Here is a 20,710-nt window from a genome sequence, read left to right as displayed (position 1 = left end):
AAGATACATTATATGGGGGTGGGGGGGGGGGAAATAATCACTAAACAGGAGTATAGGTTACAATGAAGCTTCGTGATGATGAGAAAAGAGGAAAAAAACTAAGCAAAGCTCGAATGAATTTCTGTTTCATCTGCGTAAGAACGAGATATCTCGTTCCTAATCATTAATTGATGCTTCCCGCTTTTCTCTCATTTCCCCCCCCCCCCCCTCTCTCTTCTCGTCTTTCTCAGCTCACACACAAACCGGTTGAGATCGCAGCGTCTCAAGGCTCTTTGATGAACCGACCGTTGGTGAGTCGTTCCTAGTTTGACGTTTGTATAGTGCGCATTGCTTTTTTTTCGCAATGAAATTTTTCGTGACAGCTGTACAAATTCATAATTTCCGCAAACCACTGAAGGATAACATATAGTACGCGTATGTAGACGCGACTTAACAAACCATCGACTGACCTGATATATTGCTTGTCATCACGTACTCGCAAGCTCAACAAGTCACTCACACTAGTAGTGTGAACGCGCCCTAAGGGACAATGAAAATTCACGGAATATTTATTTCGCTTGTGTGGATGCAAATGGGGATAAAATTTAGGTTAAGAACTGTAGAGTGAATGCGGTATCGATCAGCATTATTCAAAAAAAAAAAAAAAAAAAAATCACAGTATACTAAAAAAATTATATTAATATTATTATTTGTGAATACTAGCACACAGTGACATCTGCCGCATATTTTGTTGCGTAACCAGTTTATTTCAATGGAAGAAGAAAGCTTCTAAAGTTTTCGTTGTTTATTAGATCGTCTTCTCGTGCGTATTTCTTCTCGTATATTACTTCCAACAAAGATATGATACGTGTTTTTGAGAGCGTGAAATACGTTTTAGGAGAAAAAGGAGTTGGTCAATGTTAGTAGAATAATGCTTCAAAAATCCTTGCATTTTCAATCATCATTGATTTGGTAGTGTTTGTTCACTTAATATGAGGGAGTATGCACGAAATGAATAATAATTTATTATTATTTTTTTTATGATAAGTAAATGTTTGTCCCTCACATGGCAGTGTGTCGCGAGTGTACCAGAGGTCTCTGGGCAAAACAATGTTGTGGGGCCTCTATTTAGTTGAAAGTGCCTACTTCTAATTCTCATACTACGTATTCTCAGAGATTATAGTACCAAATGTTATTATCCTGAAGCTCCTGAGCCCATGCCTTGAGACGACTCTAGTTATTGTCTCTCATATTGCTCGCATAAATTTAGTTCGGAGATGTTGAACCTTTTGGATTTTCTAAGCCACGCTTGAAATGCAAAAGATAGCTCTTTGAAGCCAAATTTAATATGAAAAGACAAAAAATGAGTTTTCTCACTCTCGTTGGAGACAAAAGAAACCTCAAATTCACCAGAAACAGTAAAATATGACAAAAATATTTATTTATATCAGTGGGAAATCAGCCCTACTGATAGCTTTTCTGTACCGCGGGTTGGGCATTCCCCCCCCCCCCAAATTTCAAAAACAGTGGAACTTCGGTTAACGAGCAATTCGCATAACGAGCAAAAATTTCGCGCTTTGTTTATTTATTGTCACGTTATCACAACTGAGCTGATGGTTTTTCGCTTCCGTCCACACACGTACTGTGGAATTGTGGATAATATTCTCCCCCGCAGTCTCCAGTCAGCGTGCCTTAAACCTCGAAAAATGAACACCTGTGTACGGGCTTGACTGGTTACGATACGAACCTAGATGCCGCATTGCAACCACGCGTATATGAGAGAGCTTGGAGTTTTTGTTTTTTTTAATATAAATTCCACTTGACCAGGAGGTGACTGTAGACAAACTGATGGACCTCCATTGCCTGCAACAGCAAGATCTTATGGAGGGTATCTTTTCTGAGGAATAGAAAAGTGCCCCACTTAAAATAAGGTGAGAGAGAGAGAGAGAGAGATGTGTAAAATGTTGGAATCTCAAAATTGTATAGGGAGGAACCAATCAAATAAAGCTGTAGCAGTGTGCGAGAAATGAATCTGTCCAAGAAAAATGCAAATTCTCCATTTTTGAGAAATCCTAAAAAAGGAGGCAAAAGCAAGTGTCATTAGATAAGTTGTTTTTCAAAATCGGACAAAGAGAATAAGCTGAGAAAAGTGGGTCCCTGAGTCGTCCCTCTTGTCGTTTAGAATAAGTTTTGTAAACATTATCGTATTGCATGTTTATTTATGGCGTTATTATGTCATATATATTTTATTGTATTACTTATTATATCAGAGGTGGCCCAAAGCTGGCCCGTGAAGTGATTTTGTGCTGCCAGCGACAAGGTAAAAAGTACCGTGAAAAAATTAAATTTGTGATCATTATTTGCACTATCGGTTCCAACAACGGATTTCTTGATTAACAAACTGCTTACAAACTTCTTATTTCTAGTGACGACATTTATCTTAGGTTCTCTCTCAGGGCCCCATTTCTCGCAGTGGCCCCGAAACAAGCAGTCACTATTTAACCAATAAGAAGTGAGAGCGAATCGACCAAAGCTGTATTAAAGAAAGAGTTGAGCTGAGCCGCTTGGAATCCACTGAACGATATTTCATTTATCTAAACTTCTAAATGATGCGCACGCATCAGTCTGTCTATCATTTGCATAAGGGAATTGGTGATGTTGTCACAAGTCTATTTTTCAGTCACTTTTTCAAATAAGACGGGAAAATATCGTTCTACGACTTCATTTTTTTTTAAATTTTTAATGAAAAATAGAATCTTTACAATCCCTCCCTTTCAAAAAAAAACTGTTTTTAATGTCTTGTCTTGTATAGGTTTTCATATAAAAGTGGACGTGTTTAAATGTTTCTGATGTACACTTCATACAGAGATTGAAATTTTTATTAAAAGAAAAAAGCCATACTTCTTGTTCATTTAAACAAATAAAATTGAATTTTGAAAATAATAAGAATTTTTTGATGGGTTTGTCTTCTCGTTTTGTGAACAAGACGCCATGTTCCGGTGATCTCATGATAGATGTGATGAGGAATTGAAAGAAACGTTTTACTTCAATTATGACTACCATCAAATAAAAGAAGCTCTTTGATTGGTCGTTATTCGTGCGCGTATCAGTGATATCTTTCATCCATACCGAAACCTAATGTCATGATGGCATCGAGAGTTAGGGGGAGGGGGGGAGAAGAAAAACGCCGAAGTGTAAATAAAATACACGTCAAGAGCGTCAACATGGCGGACTCGGGTGAAGAGTTCGACACAAGCTGGTGAGAAAAATATGCTTGAAAATACAGTAGAAGTCCGTCATAACGACAGCTCACGATCACGGGAAAAATTGTTATAACGGGGTTGTCGTTATAAGAGGAAGTTTCTTGTAACATTTGCTCTCTGACACTCACCTGCATATCTCGTTATATCGAGATTGTCGTTATAAGCCAAACTCGTTATAATGGACTTTTATTGTAGTTATATTATCTACACAACGTATTTAAATGCATCTCGTAGATAATGAAATTTCATTGTTTACAAAGCTGTTAATTTGTTTCTTTCTTGATTGGCGGTTGTGAATAGCGATATGTGTTTGCTTCCAAGTACTTATTTTTTCCTTTTTTACAGTTTTTTTTTATCACCAAATGATTTTGTTTCTTGTGATTTTTTTTGAACCGATAAAAATGTATTTTAAACTGCAAAATTAGAGAGAGAGAGATTACCGTGAGCTTTTCCTTGTGAGGTGTTTTATTTATGGCCAGGTTGTGGTTTCCACATTGTCGGTCCCTGGCCTAAGTGATGTTCTGGGCCCCCCCCCCCCCCGATACTTAGCTGGAAGTAACAATTTACGTACTTATATTTCAACATCTTAGTATGTATTAGATATCTCATCATGAAAAAGATCCGCGGATATCATTTGACTACTTTAGATGCTGTTACTAATCAGTCGAGTGATTTTTGTAGCTATGTTTCGAACCCGCACAACAAATGATGTTAAAGCCAAAGCAACAAAACCAAAAATGTTGTTGGCTTTGATACCTGATGAACTAATGTCAATTTTTACAGCCTTTTTTATATGTTCCGCTGTGGTGGTCTAGTGGTCATAGTGACGGACTCGCATCATGGGGACCCAGTTTCGAGCCTCACCATCGCCACATTGCTGGTCGGCTGTAGTTAGTTTTCAGGCGGAAATGCGAGCCGATCTCCCCATTAAAAAGTCTCGCCACAGAGAGCAACAGTCCTACAAACAGCACAAATATTCAATCATTACACTTCACTTCTGAAATATAGATGGCAGCACTGAAAATCAGACACAACACTACATACGCACTCAGACTGTTAAGTAGATACACTTACATTTCCGGCACAACTCACTAGGTAGTAAATTGCCCATGGCGATAGACCTAAGTTGTGCTCAGTTTGAAAAATAAAGCCTTTAGATGTGAGATCAACAAACCTTTTAAAGATTATTTAAGGAATTTATGAACCGAATGAATGAGTTTCAAAGATAAAGAAACAAAAAAAGCAACACCTTAATCCTAGAATACTAACTGAAAAAAAAGCTGATAAAAACTGCATATTAACTACCTCTACATCTCAAAAACGTAGAGATATAGTATTCTAGAGTTAAAGAAACCAGACATTGGCCTAGTGTGCCAGTGAGTTCATGAGGCATGGAATTTTGTTTCCACCGAAATCATTCTCAGATCTTTTAAAAAGTGTTGTATCACTGATGTGCTGCAAAGGCGACATCCTCTTTGAAAGTGACGACAGCGATGACATCACAGTTGAAGATCAAAATGAAGATGCCATACTGTATTAGCTTTCGCATGAAAGCTTGGAGAATCTGAAGAAGAAATGGATTAGACAGTTTGAATCATTTTTTATTGTAACTTTCTATGAATAAATTTATGGAATTTTTTTTCGTCCAAAATGCGCTGATTTTTTTAGGGTTGTCTGCTTTTATACAGGTTTTCAATTTATTGTGAATTTGGTGGTGCTGAAGTGGGAGGGTTGGCCTATACACGAGTATATATGGTATATGAAGGTCTCTGTGCAAATTAGTGATTCCACAATATTAGATGCTGCATTGTACGATAAAGGGTACATTAGTTTTTTTTTTATGCATACCAAGGATCTTTTCACACACAGCTGGTTAAAGGCATGGTAACTATATGAAATCTCTTGCACAAAGTATAATTTCGAGCCCCCCCTGTTCAAACCCTACTGGCGGTCGGCTGAAGTTGGTTTTCTGTAGTTCCCAACTTCAAGACAAGAATGCTGTGCCTGTTTCTCGCCACAGAGAGTAACAGGCCTATGACTGTACAAATATTCAATCATCACACTTCACTCACAATTTGAAATATAGATGGTAACACTTGAAAGATCAGACACAACACTAGATACATACTCAGGCTGTTAGGTACACAAACTGTGCCATGAAGATGGGCTGAACGAGATCTCAGCAGCAGGGTAAGCGGTGGCAGAGTCCGGGTGTTCATTGTACAAAGTGTAAGCTAATAAAAAAAATCGAGATCAGTTCTTGACAAATTCAGCAAATATTTATGAAGGTGCCGGCCAAATTTTTTTTTGATCCAAGCATGGTTTTTATAAAATGTCCTAAATAATGATTTTTTTTCTCACCTTTATTGTGGCTCCTTCCAATGTTGAATGAGACGATTATAACATTAGAGAGAATGTTGTGTGTGTGTGTGTTTCACGCATCCTCAGACTGCAATTTAGCAAGCTCATACAGAATTTTTGGAGGGACATTTTAGGCGCCAAAATTGATTTTCCGGACGGCCTGTTGTTTTGGATTTTTCAATTTCTTTTGGAGATAGATTTCAAGAGCTTCGTCAAATTAAACTGCTGTCCCCTTGCGATCTGGTAAATATGCTCACCATTATGCTGCAGAAAGTGCGATATTCAATGAGATATTTTAATTGTAAAAATGGAAAAAAGGATTAAATTACATGTTCAGAATCACTGATTGCTACTACTACTCTTGATTGCTAGGCTTGCACTAGTAGACAGAGAAATCTGGCTCTTTCCTGTGCTAGTTTTGTCTATAATCATACTATATCAACTCTTAGACTCAAAAATATGAGTTGTTATGTTACGCAAAGGTGTCAATGGAGAGGGAATGACACTATGCCAGGAATGGGTCCGTGTAAATATTGTCTGTAATAAAGTAGTTAAAAGTTACCTCTTAGCTCATTAATTAATCTTAAAATCGGCTTTCTCATCAAACACAATAAAGTTGGCGATGAGGATAGAACCTCTTTCATTTGGAAAGACACCAGCAGAATTATTGTTGGGAGAAAATCTCAGAACAGAGTTAGATCTTCTCATACCTACAACTCCAGAGACATACCAAAGCAACACAGCCAGTCTGACAAATTTTTCAAAGAAGGAGATAGAGTACAGTCAAGGAATTACACTCATTCAAGCCTATGGAAGTATGGAACTATTGTTCAACGATTGGTTCATCATCATTACCTAGTTGAACTTGACGACGGATACATTATCAAGAGACATTTTCAACAGTGTGAAGTCGACCGACAGTCTTCTCCAGCAACTATTCTACTCTCACCTATTTTCCTATGAGACACTTCCCTCAGAAGAAATCTGTCACTTTTAGTGATCATGTAAGTCAACGAGAGATTCCTGCAGTTTGCCAACACAAGACTTCATCTATGGTAGATGCCTCTACTGAAACAGAGCAAACTTCAAGCTCACTAATTAATCGAAATTGGCTTCCTCATCAAACATGATAAAGAATATGAAAGTTAATCATCATATGTGGTCAATGATGGCAACAGATAGATGGTTCTGCACCTTCTTCATGACTTTAGAGACTTGACGTGAACACTGCTTGATGTTCAAAAAGTAGGCAGATTTGTTCAAGCAATGAGTTCATCTGGTGCAGGTTGCTTATCTCTTGGCGTCATTTCATCCAGATTATGAACAAACCCATCAAACTCACTTGAGTACAAGCTTGCGCATAGGTAATGTTGACTCACTTTTTCGCGTTTGTTTTTTTTTACATGGCTCCTTGACATGCACGAAAAAAAAAAATATTTCTATAACAAAAAAATATATTTCTATAACAAAAAAATATATATTTCTGAAGAATGTTGGAGTTATTATTATTGGAGCTGATGATCAATAATGCTGGGGTGATAAAAAAGTTTTCATTAGTTTGAAGTATTCAGTGTTTTTCTTTATATGCAATGAAATATTAGACTTTGTTTCAAGCTACTGTTGTTATCATTTTAAGTTGATGAAAAAAGTCAATTGGTTTGTGTATTTATATATTTTTAGGATTGATGACCTTAAAAAGAGTCTGGTTTGCGGTTGTGATCTTCAAGCCATTAGAAAAATATGCAATTATGGTCCTTTTCCCGATGCCATGAGAGGAGAAATTTGGAAAGTAAACATTTATTTTATTTTTGTTTGTGTGGATATATATTTTTCCCTTCTGAAAGCCATGCTGTAATGTAGTGATGGGCAAACTATGGGCCGCGGGCCAGATGCTCTCTGCTAATTGTATTCTGGTAGAAAAGTATCAATACACACAACGCAATCAATATCTAGGTTGACCCTATTTCTTTTATAAAAATACAGGAAACAAAATCGGGATCCATACATGATATTACAAATTATTGACAAAAAAAATTTCAAGGGCAAGTAAAGTTTATTACAGCCATGAAAACTGTCAAAGGCAAGTGAAGTTGCCAACTATTGCTAAAATTGCTGAAAAATTGCCAATGGTGGTAGGTAGGGAGCTTTCATGAGATGCAATGGGTGAAAATTTATAATTCACCAAACAAAACGTATGACATTGACAAATATGTGAGATGGGTATGTTTATATGACATGATAATTATGACTAGGGCTCGGAATTTTATGACCTAAAAATGAAATGCCATTGCTGATAGGTTAAAAAATGCCTAAATTTCAAATTTTTTAAATGATCAGCAAGGACATTTCGTCATTGGGTCACAAAAATCTGAGTTCTCATTATGACTGTCATGAAAAAAAAATCATAATTTTTGATTTCAAAAGTTGAAGTAAACCTTGTTGAAAGTAAGAAAGAGAAAAATGGGAAATTTTATGAGAAATGGAAAATAAAAAAAATGCTGGAATGTCCAAAATTATGAAAAATGTCTCATAAAATACACAGGTCACTCTGTACATACACGTTTTTGGCCCACGAGCGACAGAAAAATTGTATATCTGGCCTGCTCACTAAAAGGTTTGTACATCACTGCTGTAATGCAACACAAATTATGTCTGCTCACATGTTTTTGTTTCTTCTTTATGGCCTACAAAGGTTTGCTTATCTGTAGATGAAAAGGAAAGTGAGTCAGCTTGGGATGAAATCTTTGATCTTCCAGAGCAATCCTTAATTAGAGAAGATTGTCAAAAGTTTGTTGGTAAGATTTTTATTTTCTTTTTATTAACAGATTTATCGGTTTGGTTTTACTTATTGAAAAATCACTCTCAAACAGGCTAGGTCATGGATAGATAAATGGGAATTACTGACAATAAAATAAAAATGTGTAAATATAAGTAATTTTGATAATGCTTACCATTTTATAAACAGACAATTTTGACTTTGGAGATGCTTCAATCATTGTTTGAATGAAATTTCACCTTGTCAATCACTAATGTCAAATTTTTATAATATTAAAATTTCAAATCCATCTAATGAGATGAAAATTTAAATTGTCTGTTTTCCTTAACTGAATTCAAAGCCGATTTAAATATGAATGCTATGCTTTGATGAATCCATAGTTTACAGGTTCTACCATGTTGGTATTTCATTCATTCCGAATAAAATACTTTATGACAGCTGTCAGAGCCGCAACTAGGGGGAGAGCAGGTGGGTCTTGTGTCCCTAGCGCTGGACCCGAGGGAGTGCAAATTTCATTCTGAAACTTCTCCTTCGGCTTCGGCATTACGGGGGGGGGGGGGGGCATCAAAATTTGTGCTTGCCCCGGTTGACCAAGCATCTAGTTGCAGCCCTGACAGCTGTACGCAGAGATGGGAAAGCTCAGGGAAACACTCAAGGACTAAGCATAGCGCACATATGTAGATGTACTTTAACAAAACGGATCAGTTTTTATCACTATTCTTTGTTTTTTCCCCCAGTTTCTGACAATTTTATATTTATTTCATAGACAGGCTTGGCAATGAGGAGGAAGACAAGCTTTCAGTTGTGTGTGATTTGGAGTCTGTGATAACTAAATTCTGTAAAAAGACTGAAAGAAATTATTCTAGTGGTACGAAGTGGTTAGATATTCTTGCACCTCTTGTAGCCTTACATCTTCCAAAAGCAGAGCTGTACAGTTATTTTTGTGCCATACAAAAACATTATATTCCCAAGTGAGTATACATTATACTCATATGTTTGAGCTGTAAGTTAAAATCTGTACCTGAATAGATTTCATCTGCAATTGTGAAGTTTGAAATTATCAAGGGGAAGATCTTCCCTGTTGAATAAATCTTTGGCTGTTATGTTTCCTTTAATCGAAAACTGCATATCTTTTCCTCTTTTAGAAAAACTGTTGTTAGCAAATTCAGGAAAAGGAAAATAATTTACCTAACACTATTATGAAATCTGGTGTAATTAAAAAAGGAATCACATAATTTGTAATTCTAGAAACAACCTTCTTTTTGTTAGTTTATATATAGTGCATTCAATTTGCAATTGTTCCCATCTAAACAACTTCATGAACTTTAAGTATTAATGTGCATATGTGTAGAAATGTACATATATGCACATTTCTACACTAATGTAGATTGAAATTTCTACACACATATACAAACATTTATATATACATGTACAAGATGTACTGAAAAACTGATTGCATATATATTTATGTAGACATAATGATTTTAGAAAAATTTCATCTCTGCCGCTCTATCCAGACTCGAACCCAGTATATATATATTTCTTCTTTGCAGCATTCCAAAGGAGAAATATTCTATCTGTCATTATAGCTTAGCTTAGTAGAGCACTTGATCACGGCATTTAAGGGACCTGGGTTGAAGTCCCGATAACAGCAGAGATGAAATTTTTACAAAATTGGTAAGTATTTCTATATAAATAACCAGTTTTTCAGTATATCTTTTATTAAGAAGGGAGAGTACATCTTTATCTATCTATATATATGTGTATGTGTGTTCTGCAATTTGGCTTTAAATATATTAAGATGAAACCATGCTTCATCTGGGAAAAAACTTGGTCTATTATGAACTCTATGTGTACAAGGTGTAATGTATGTTTGTTTGTGGCACCATTTTAAAATAAATGCTGTATTTTTTCATTTTTTTAAATTTAATAATTTTTCTTAATTGATATGATTTGGATGCAAAATCAAAATTTTCAATAAAAATCAAGAATTAACAGTTATTTTTTTGTTTTTTGTGATTTGAATTATTTGTGTATGAAAAATTAAATTTCTTAATCCTGTAAATTTTAATGTTTTGTAAATGTCAATGTTTCCAATCACCTGATCCATAGTTCATTTGATTCTAATCAGAAAAAAAAATTTTTTTTAGGACTTATATAATATTGATGCATTTTCTCATTATATATATATATATATATATATATGTTACCGCTAAAGCTTGAAAGCCATTAATGTGCATATTATCTAGCTAATCTGCAGATTAACTGATTTGCTCCTAACCGTTAATGTGCACATTACCTAGATTATCTGTAGAGTAACTGATTTCTGCACTTTAGCAGTAACATATACATCAAAGTTTGTATAATTAATGAAATTATATTCCCTTTATTGTACCTGCAATTGTAAGATTGATTCATGCTAATGATGATGCTTATCTATCACAATTCTGCTTGCCTAGGAAAACATTTATTTATTTCTCCTTCTCTTGAGAAATCTTTCATATCTTGATATTAATTATATATACATTGATTTTCTTTACAGAAATTGTGAGAAGAATGGAAGCCCTTTCCATTTATTTCGGTTGCTTCTTCTGTATCATGAACCTGAACTCTGTTCATTGTTGGACACAAAAAAAATACCACCAGATTTGTATGCCAGAGATTGGGTAATTTAAAAAAAAGAAAATCATTTGTGGAAATGTTTTGTAGGTTATTTATACAAGTCATCATAATATATAATTGCTGAATACTTTTTTTTGCCTTCTCTGCAGTTTGCAAGTCTTTTTTCATCAACCTGCAGTCTAAGGGTGGTGCAGCTAATGTGGGACATCTATTTTCAATATGCTGATCCTTTCTTCCTATTCTTCCTTGCCTTGGTTATTCTCGCCAATGCCAAGTATGTTGCCTTATTTTTTTAATGTTATAAAGAAACATGTCCCACATAAACAGCGTGATTTTTTTAAAAATTATTTTGTTGATGGTTTAAAAAGTTCTCAATTTTTTTATAATTTTGAGTTTTTATTTGCAGAGATCATTTATTGGAGATGAAAGGAGACAGTAGTGAAGCTATTATTGGTAAGAATTCATCTGTTTTATTGCATTAAAGCTGTAATACTAGAACAGTAAAATGTTTGTTCTAAGACTGAGAAATGATAGTTTTATTCAAAACACATCACTCAATAAGTCTCTGGTCCGATACATATATGGCAACACTGTTGACAGACCCATATGATTTCTGGATAGTACCAACCTTCAAACGATACATGTTAAAATTTCATTCTGGCAATTAGTTTACAGGTTACAGTGGTTTTAGTGACCCCAGTTTTGTAATTTTCAAAACAATGGATAAAAAAGAATTTTGTGTGTTATAAACCTTGTTTTTTGATGGGGAAAAATACTGTTGAAACCAAACAATGTCTTGATAAGTGTTATGGAGACTGCACCAGGGAAATCAACTATTATTGACTGATATGCTGAATTTAAACACGGTCGTACAAACACAGATGATGCTGAACGCTCTGGTTGCCCAAAATCAGGTTGCCCAAAAAGACCATAGCGTGGAGTTAGGTGAGATAGCTGACACCTTAAAGATATCAGAAGGTAGTGTGTTTACAATTTGACACAAAAATTTGAGCGTGCGCAAGTTGCTTTCGAAGTGGGTGCCACGTTTGCTCACACTGGACCAAAAACAACAATGTGTCAGCGATTCAGAGCGTTGTTTGGAGCAGTCAGATAAAAAGGATTTCTGGCATCGGTATGTGATAATGGATGAAACATGGATCCATTACTACACACCTGAAGCAAAAAGATAGTCAGCTGAGTGGACAGCAGCCAGTGAAAGTCGTCCAAAGCAACCAAATATTCAAAAGTCAGTTGGCAAGGTTTCGGCATCCGTATTTTGGGACACGCATGGTATTTTGTTCATCGACTATCTTGAGAAAGGTCAAACTATCAATAGCGAATATTACATGGCATTATTGTATCGATTGAGTGTAGAAATCAAGAAAAAACGGCCTCACATGCAAAAGAAAAAAGTGCTGTTCCCCCAAAACAATGTCCCATGTCACAAGTTGATGAAAACAATGGTTAAATTGAATGAATTACGCTTCGAATTGCTTCCTCACCCACTGTACTCTCCAGATCTGGCCCCCAGCAACTACTGGCTTTTTGCAGACATCAGAAAGATGCTCCACGGAAAGAAATTTGGCTCAAATGAAGTGATTGTCGAAAATGAGGTCTATTTTGAGAGGAAAGACAAATTGTTCTACAAAAAAGGCATCTAAAAGTTGGAGGAGCGTTGGAATGAATGTATCACCCTTGAATGTATGTTGTCTAAAAAAAATTGTTTTTCTTAGACCGGAGACTTATTGAGTGATGTGTTATTTTTTTAGTGGAAATTTTCACTGTAATACAGTGTAGCCTCCCTTATCTAAACAAAAGGGCTGAACCAATTTTTGAAAAATTATGAATGTCAATCGATACTTTCAAAGGGCTTGGGGAAAAAAAGATTCTTTAACCCTTGAACTACTCATATCAAGAAAAGAAGGCTGAATTTAGTAGGCTGCTAGAACACTTATTAATTATAATACAAGTAAAAACTAACAAATTTTTCTCTTGAATGTAATGAAAATGCATATCTCTAACTATTTGCACATTGCACAGTTTAATGGTTAAAGCTGATAAATACCAGGGTTGAATGACTGCACCAAACTGGTGACAGTAGAGGGCAAAACTTGAGAATTTTTTCATAGAATTGCAATCTTGTAATGTGGCTTTCCTTGATAATTTTTTTTTTTAATTTTCAAAACAGTTCCACTACATCCAATTTTGTAGTGAAATTGTTCTTTAAAGCCAGAAATTGTTATTTTAATCCTTCAGTAGATGAGAAAGTGGATGAAATCACATGAATCGTGAAGACCTACAAAATGCCAAATACACCAAAAAAATATGAAATTCCCTTCGAAAGATAGAGAATTTTGTATTTTTCTGGTGTACTTGTTTTGCGATTATATTAGGCAAAGTCTTATTTACTCTTCCAAATTTCAGGTCTTTCTTCAATCTTTTACACACGGAAACATTGTTTTTAAAGTACTGCTCTTTTTAAACTTCTACAAAAGTATTTATTCACAGTTTTGCATGGTGCTATTTGCAGCACTTACTGTATGTAGTGATAGAGAAGTTCAAATGATATTTTCTCCATGTAAAAAAAAAATTGTTGTGTTCCTTGTCTAGTAACACATTTGATTGCTATATCAGCCCCTCATGCTAGGATAATAAATGTGCAAATTTTCACTTTTTTTTATCAGCTGGTTTGAACACATTATTTTATTGATCTAAGTTTTGCCTGCAACACAAATGTGTATCCCTATTGAAATGCATGTTACAAAACATTTTAGTGAAAATAACTTCCATAGAGTAGCATAGGTAGAGTAAACATTCAAACGTCATTCCCTTTTTTTTCCCAAGGACACTGCACATTCATATTTCTTGCATGAGGGGGACAATAACCCTTATAAATCCTAGAGATTTCTTCTGAATGACAGTTTTTAGAATTTCAGGACTGTAACAAACAAACTAATGATGATCACAGTTTCACTTCAAATGGTCATTTTAATATTTCCATGTGTTGTCATATAATCAACAGATGCCATATCATCCATTTTCTGTGATCTTGAAGCTGATGATGTTAAAGACTTGTGTTCACTTGCAGAGTTTTTTGTATCATTCACTCCACGTTCATTTGCAAAAGTACTGTGAAATTTTTATCTATCTTATTATTTTCAATGTCAAATACGAAAAATATGTGTATTTACTGTATTTCTTGGTATGATATAATACCAAAGCGAAAGCATCTTTCTTCAATGGACAACCATAATTTTTTTATGGGCAGTATATTTATATTTTATCATAATTATTGGTTTTTTATTGCTCTTATTGGGTTGCTGTATTTTTGATATAGTTTAGATATGTATTCAGCATCCGTATTTTTTATGGGCATCTTTTTTTCAGCCACTTCATTGGTCAGTTTGTCTGTTGTGGCCTTTGTATAATCTCTGAAAATGCTGAAAAACATGCAAAATACAGTATATGTATTTTGTATTGGGTTGACCATAATTATTAAAACGATAAGAAATGCTTGACTTTTATTATAGTTATATCAAATTCTCATTTAAAACGTGTTTAATACAGTGATAAATGATTGTTTTATTTTCATTCGCTTAATTATTCAGTACCTTATATAAAGTGGTATCAGTCTTTTGAATGAATTCTGTGAACCTTATCGAACATTGCTTTTCCCTGTCATGCTTTTGTCGAATTTTTTGGATAATTTGAAATTCGGAGAAAAAATCATGATTTTTGTATGATCAAATGTAATTTGGAAAAATTCTACCAGAAGCCGGACTTTGCTTTTCTCCATCAACTTGTTAAACTAAAAATTTTCAAACACTAATAAAAGTTTAGAAATTCTGTTTTTCACAACTTTTTTATTTTATTTTTTTGATAATTTAATGTCCATTTTAACATTGTTCAGCTGGGGTGGATCGAGACTGTGTACCCCTTAAAACTGATTATGCTTTTCAACCTATAGATCAAGGTGAAACATTCAAAATCTGAATCTTTTTGTCGTCATTAAGAGTGTGGAAAGTAATATAATGATCAGATTGTAATATATATATATATATATATGCATTAAAGTAAAAGTATATTTCCTTGATAGCATAAGAATAATAAGCAAAATTTGAGAAACAGTTTCATAAAGGATGATCATAAACTGTTTCTGTAAATCAGGCTTTGAACATGGTCACGATATTTTCCACGGATTCTAATTCTAAAACAGTGGAATAATGCAGCAGCTAAGATCAGTTATTATAATTATAAGTTATTAAAATTTGGGAAACAGTTTCATAATTAATGATAAAATTTAATAATTGATAATTATTATCCTATGTGGATGATTAAGTTACAATTTGTAGTCATTTTACAGATCCAGGATAGATTAATTGGATAATTTGAATTTCTGACTATTCAAACTTTTTTCCAGTGATTTTGGACTTCAAATTAACCAAGTTCGACTGTATATGCTTTTGAAAAACCTTACTTATAAGCATGATTATGCAAAGTAATAAGCCTCTTAATGTCTCATTAATTTTGCTCTAGTAATTTTTCAATAATATTGTTTATTTCTTTCTGTTAGTGAGTTATTGGTTTATGCAGTGCTGAGTTTTTAAATATCTTTATGTGATAAACAGTGATTTGTTTTATTTATTCTATCTCTGATAGGAATATTATTCTCTAATATTTGGTGATGCATCCCTATCAGAATCAAATGCCCTTTCACAAGCTCTTTGCTTGCCAGTTTCTGTGAAAGACTTGCTTGTGCGTGGTAAATCTAGGGTAAGTTTACAAATGTAAAATTTTAAAGAAATAGTTTATTAGAACATAAGTTGCATTTTCTTATAAAATTTGAAAGTAAAATGTATCAGGTATAGCTTATTAAAGTACTAAAAATCTTTTTGCTACTTATTGCAACCAGAAATATCCTTAAAATGTGTGGGTTTATAAGTAGTCATTCCACAAATCTGAAACTGGATGTTCAAGATTGCAGCATTGAATTGTAGTGAAATGTATATATATGTGCTGCAGATATAGACAGGCTGTGTATATGTAGTTTTTGTATATGTAGATGTGTTATAATATATCTACATATATTGTTTGTATATTGCCATAAATATATATATATTTTTTGTAAATTATACTTTATAAATATTTTTATGTTTTTACCCTAACACATGTTTTGTTATATTCTAATATTTCTGTTTTGTATTTTCATTATTATCTTTGGATGTAATAGCATTGTTTTGCCACCTTGAATATGGTTTTCAAGCTAAATCAATAAAATTTTAAATTTGATTTATAAGTCATTGACCAGTTTTTCGGCACCAGTAGCTTAAATTGCATGTTAGCATTTGCTGGTTTGCCTTGATGTATACCATCACTCCTCTCATTTTGGTGGCAGAGTTCTGGGGCACAATGTTTATACATAGAGCAGACAATAGTATATGGAAATATATGCATATGTGCATCTCAGATTTTTTTCTTATTCAAAAGTCATAATTTATCATTTCTCTGGTTTTTTTAAATGAAGGACAGGCATTTTTTGTTTGGTTATGAACACCAGTGTTTTGCTGTTTAGTTATGAAAACTATTCTTTTATGACTTAAGGAGTTTTTGCTATACTTTTATTGCAGCCTGATTACAGAGTGAAATTTTTTGTGGTTGATTGTCGACCAGCTGAGCAATATAACAGTGGCCATCTTTCAACAGCTTTTCACCTGGAAGCAAGCTTAGTAAGTATAATATAGAATTAGCTATAAAAAACCCAAAGAAAAATTGTAATGTTCTAACAATCAGTTTCAATTTCTAATATTAATTTTCAGTTTGTTAGCTTGTTAAAAATCGGAACAAATTTGTTGATGAAGACTTCAAATATGCATATAAACTGAAGAGCCAAAAAAACTGGTACAGGCATGCGTATGCAAATAAAGAGATATGGAACCAATCAGAGTACGGCGCTGCGGTCGGCAACGCCTATATAACACAACAAGTGTCTGGCATAGTTGTTAGATCGGTTACTGCTGCTGCAATGGCAGGTTATCAAGATTTAAGTGAATTTGAACGTGGTGTTATAGTCGGCGCACGAGAGATGGGACATAGCATCTCCGAGGTAGCGATGAAATTTGGATTTTCACGTACGACCATTTCACGAGTGTACCGTGAATATCGGGAATCCGGTAAAAAATTTAATCTACGACATCGCTTTGGCCGGAAAAAGATCATGCAAGAACGGAACTGACGAGAATCATTAAACGTGACAGACGTGCAACCCTTCCGCAAATTGCTGCAGATTTCAATGCTGGGCCATCAACAAGTGTCAGCGTGCGAACCATTCAACGAAGCATCATCGATATGGGCTTTCGGAGCTGAAGGCTCACTCGTGTATCCTTGATGACTGCACGACACAAACCTTTACGCCTCGCCTGGGCCCGACAACACCGACATTGGACTGTTGAGGACTGGAAACACGTTGCCTGGTCTGACGAGTCTCGGTTCCAATTGCTTCGAGCTGATGGACGTGTACGGGTATCATAGCTGCCAAGTCTCCCGAATTTTTCGGGAATCTCCCGAATTTTAGCTTCATCGCTCGACCTCCCGAAAAGTTCTTAAATCTCCCGAATTTTTACAAAAATCACAAAAATCCCTAATTGTCCCTAAAAATTTCCTACTTCATTAAAAAAAATCCCCACTTATGAAAATAATCCCTAAGGAATTTCTTGTGGGGCATGAAGCAGGGCCGTCTCTGCATGAAGCCTCTTTTTTTTCCCTTTCGAAATGATGTCACACGTCGTAAATGGGGAAATACCCTTTTTAAGGAAGTTTTACAAACCCTCTGATGGTAACAAGAAAGTTGTTTGTCTTATCGTGCAGGGGAATGGCTTAGCAGCCAATAGTCCTGGATAATAATTGAAGATTATAGTGACGCTCATATGGTCAAAATTTCTTTTGTTGAAGTTACGTACGTGCGATGTAACAAAGCATGAATACTGATAAGCAAAAATATATTTAATCAATTTTAAAGATACTTATTCCGATGAATTTCCTTTCATCAAACGTTCCAGAAGAGGGCCGACTTTTCCTTTTTGTACAAGTTGTGTTACGGACATAAACATCGGTCATGGAAAGATTGCCATCATCAGTCGTGAAGTGAAAAAAAAACATCAAGCAAGTGTCACAAAAAGTCGGTGTTCTTCAAAAATTGACGGTGTTTTCCTTCATCTTCCGATGATTTTGGGGTCATTCGCGTAGAATGTTTGTTCACAGCGTTTCTGATTGAACACAATATTTATTTTTACATCATTGAAGTTTTGGCCTCCGATTTCACTTGTTTTTTGCGTAGGAATTTTATTCCCAAGGGTTTAACTTCCACGTGTGTAAAATCCCTATTTTAATTTGACTTCAGTTTTTGAGTAGGGATTTTATTCCCTACGCTTTAACTTTTATGTTTGGAAAATCCCTATTTTATTTGGAAAAATCCCTATTGTATTTATTAGGGAGTGGTTTTAGCATAAAATACGGGTTTGCGCGAAAATCTCCCGAATTTTCATTTTCAAAAGTTGGCAGCTATGGGGTATGGAGACAACCTCATGAATCCATGGACCCTACATGTCAACAGGGGACTGTTCAAGCTGGTGGAGGCTCTGTGATGGTATGGGGCGTGTGCAGTTGGCGTGATATGGGACCCCTGATACGTCTAGATACGACTCTGACAGGTGACAGGTACGTAAGCATCCTGTCTGATCACCTGTACCCATTCATGTCCATTGTGCATTCCGACGGACTTGGACAATTTCAACAGGACAATGCGACACCCCACACGTCCAGAATTGCTACAAAGTGGCTCCAGGAACACTCTTCTGACTTTAGACACTTCCGCTGGCCACCTAAATCCCCAGACATGAACATTATTGAACATATCTGGGATGCCTTGCAACGTGCTGTTCAGAAGAGATCTCCACCCCTTCTTACTCCTACGGATTTATGGACAGCCCTGCAGGATTCATGGTGTCAATTACCTCCAGCACTACTTCAGACAGTAGTCGAGTCCATGCCCCGTCGTGTTGCGTCACTTCTGCATGCTCGCGAGGGCCCTACACGATATTAGGCAGGTGTACAAGTTTTTTTGGCTCTTCAGTGTATTAAATATTGAATGCATATATTAAAGTTTAGGTATCAAGCAATTATCTGAATCACCAGTAGAGCCATTTAAAATATCAATGAAACATCACTCAAAGAAACTGTACTGAAAGAAGTTGAAACATTAAAACTTAGATTTCATCATTGGACTGTAGGAGATTCAGCCATTTGTTTATTTTTCTATAACTAATGCAGAGACAACACAAAAATCCTTGAGACAAAACTTTCTGTACAGAGTTATAAACTTTTCTCAATTAAATAAAAAATACTTAACGAAAAATAAAAATAGAAGTATAGATAGATATAACTGAGTTTATCAAATGTCAAAACCTAATAAAACTTTATATAAAAAGAGCTTTCCCTACATTGCTCCTTAGATATAAAAAATTTTCACACTAAAAATCAACTTAACAACAATAAAAATATAAATCGTATAATATTTGACTTCATTAGAAGCGTAGGTCAAGAAACCAATTCGATGAATGTATGTAAGAGTATGTAAAAACAATATTGAACAGAGTACAAGTAAAAAGTACAATAATAGAAATAGAAATGATGTATGGTAATTATATATGTTGAGCTTCACAATAAGCAACTTCATTCTGAATATTATTCAAAAATATACGCAAACAAAAGTACATTCGAACACATATCTAATAAATATTAATACTTGTTGCAAAGAAATGTTTCATATCTAATTCCTGTATTTGTTTATAAAGGCTTTATATATATAATACTTTCTTTATTAATGTCTTTTCTCTATCCATTGAGAAATAAGCTTTTTCTACTTAACTGCCCCATTAAAGTAAATGAAATGACCCTTTTGTCACAGAATGAATCAAATGAACAATTTACAATTTTTTATTACCAAATCTTTAAGTAGACATTTTGTATTTCTTTCAAGCATTGATAAAATGTGTTGCATAACTTTTTTTTATTCATTCACCCAGATGCTTCAAGAACCTGATGCATTTGGAACTGCTGTAGAAGCATTGCAAGCTGCTAAGGATCAGTCCATAGCAGCAAACTCAGTAGCAGCTGGTGACCAGATATGCTTCATGGGCAGTGGAAGAGAGGAAGAGGATCAATATGTTCATATGGTCATTGCCAGTCTTTTACAGAAGCATCAGAAATATGTCAGTCTTGCTCTTGGTGGTTATGCAGGTTGGTAGTGTTTATTTTTCATTTTTTATAGTGATATTTTTTATTTTTTATAGCTTTTGAAAATTTTGTTTTATGTATTTTTTTACATCAAACTCAATAAATTTATTTTTATTGTGTTTATTATTTTTCCCCATGAAATTTAAAATTCTCTTTGTATGCTGATAATTATTTTGATGGGAAATAAATGAGAGGTATTGATTTTTTTCACAATTTTTTAATATACTCTTCTTTAAAAATCTTACATGTTACACTTTTTGAGATCATTAATTTTTATGATTTCAGGTTTTGTTTGAACTCTAAAAAGCTCAATTATAATAGTTAACCTTTTAAAACAGCCAATGTTCCTGGATTTATTTATTAGAAAAAAAAAAATCTTTATTTTTATGAAAGCACTTGATTCTCACTTTTCCCCTGA

General features: G+C 34.5%; 1 protein-coding gene across 1 annotated transcript in view; it reads left to right on the top strand.

Moving 5' to 3' along the window:
- Window positions 1-3,148: 3,148 nt before the first annotated feature.
- The window catches only part of TBC1D23 (TBC1 domain family member 23), a 28,209-nt gene continuing 10,647 nt past the window's right edge, over window positions 3,149-20,710 (top strand). The window contains exons 1-11 of the mRNA XM_089243608.1: window positions 3,149-3,238; window positions 7,284-7,392; window positions 8,296-8,398; window positions 9,146-9,350; window positions 10,922-11,045; window positions 11,151-11,275; window positions 11,408-11,454; window positions 14,024-14,127; window positions 15,661-15,774; window positions 16,629-16,727; window positions 20,082-20,295. Of these exons, the coding sequence (XP_089099734.1) occupies window positions 3,204-3,238; window positions 7,284-7,392; window positions 8,296-8,398; window positions 9,146-9,350; window positions 10,922-11,045; window positions 11,151-11,275; window positions 11,408-11,454; window positions 14,024-14,127; window positions 15,661-15,774; window positions 16,629-16,727; window positions 20,082-20,295 (1,279 nt within the window). The 5' untranslated portion in view covers window positions 3,149-3,203. The remainder of the gene's footprint in view (window positions 3,239-7,283; window positions 7,393-8,295; window positions 8,399-9,145; window positions 9,351-10,921; window positions 11,046-11,150; window positions 11,276-11,407; window positions 11,455-14,023; window positions 14,128-15,660; window positions 15,775-16,628; window positions 16,728-20,081; window positions 20,296-20,710) is intronic.

The sequence above is a fragment of the Pholcus phalangioides genome, unplaced genomic scaffold (genome assembly GCF_987345545.1).
Source record: "Pholcus phalangioides strain wild (caught in Gottingen) unplaced genomic scaffold, Ppha-v1.0 ptg000015l_1, whole genome shotgun sequence".
Lineage (NCBI taxonomy): Eukaryota > Metazoa > Arthropoda > Arachnida > Araneae > Pholcidae > Pholcus > Pholcus phalangioides.
This window is presented reverse-complemented; position numbering and strand designations above follow the sequence as displayed.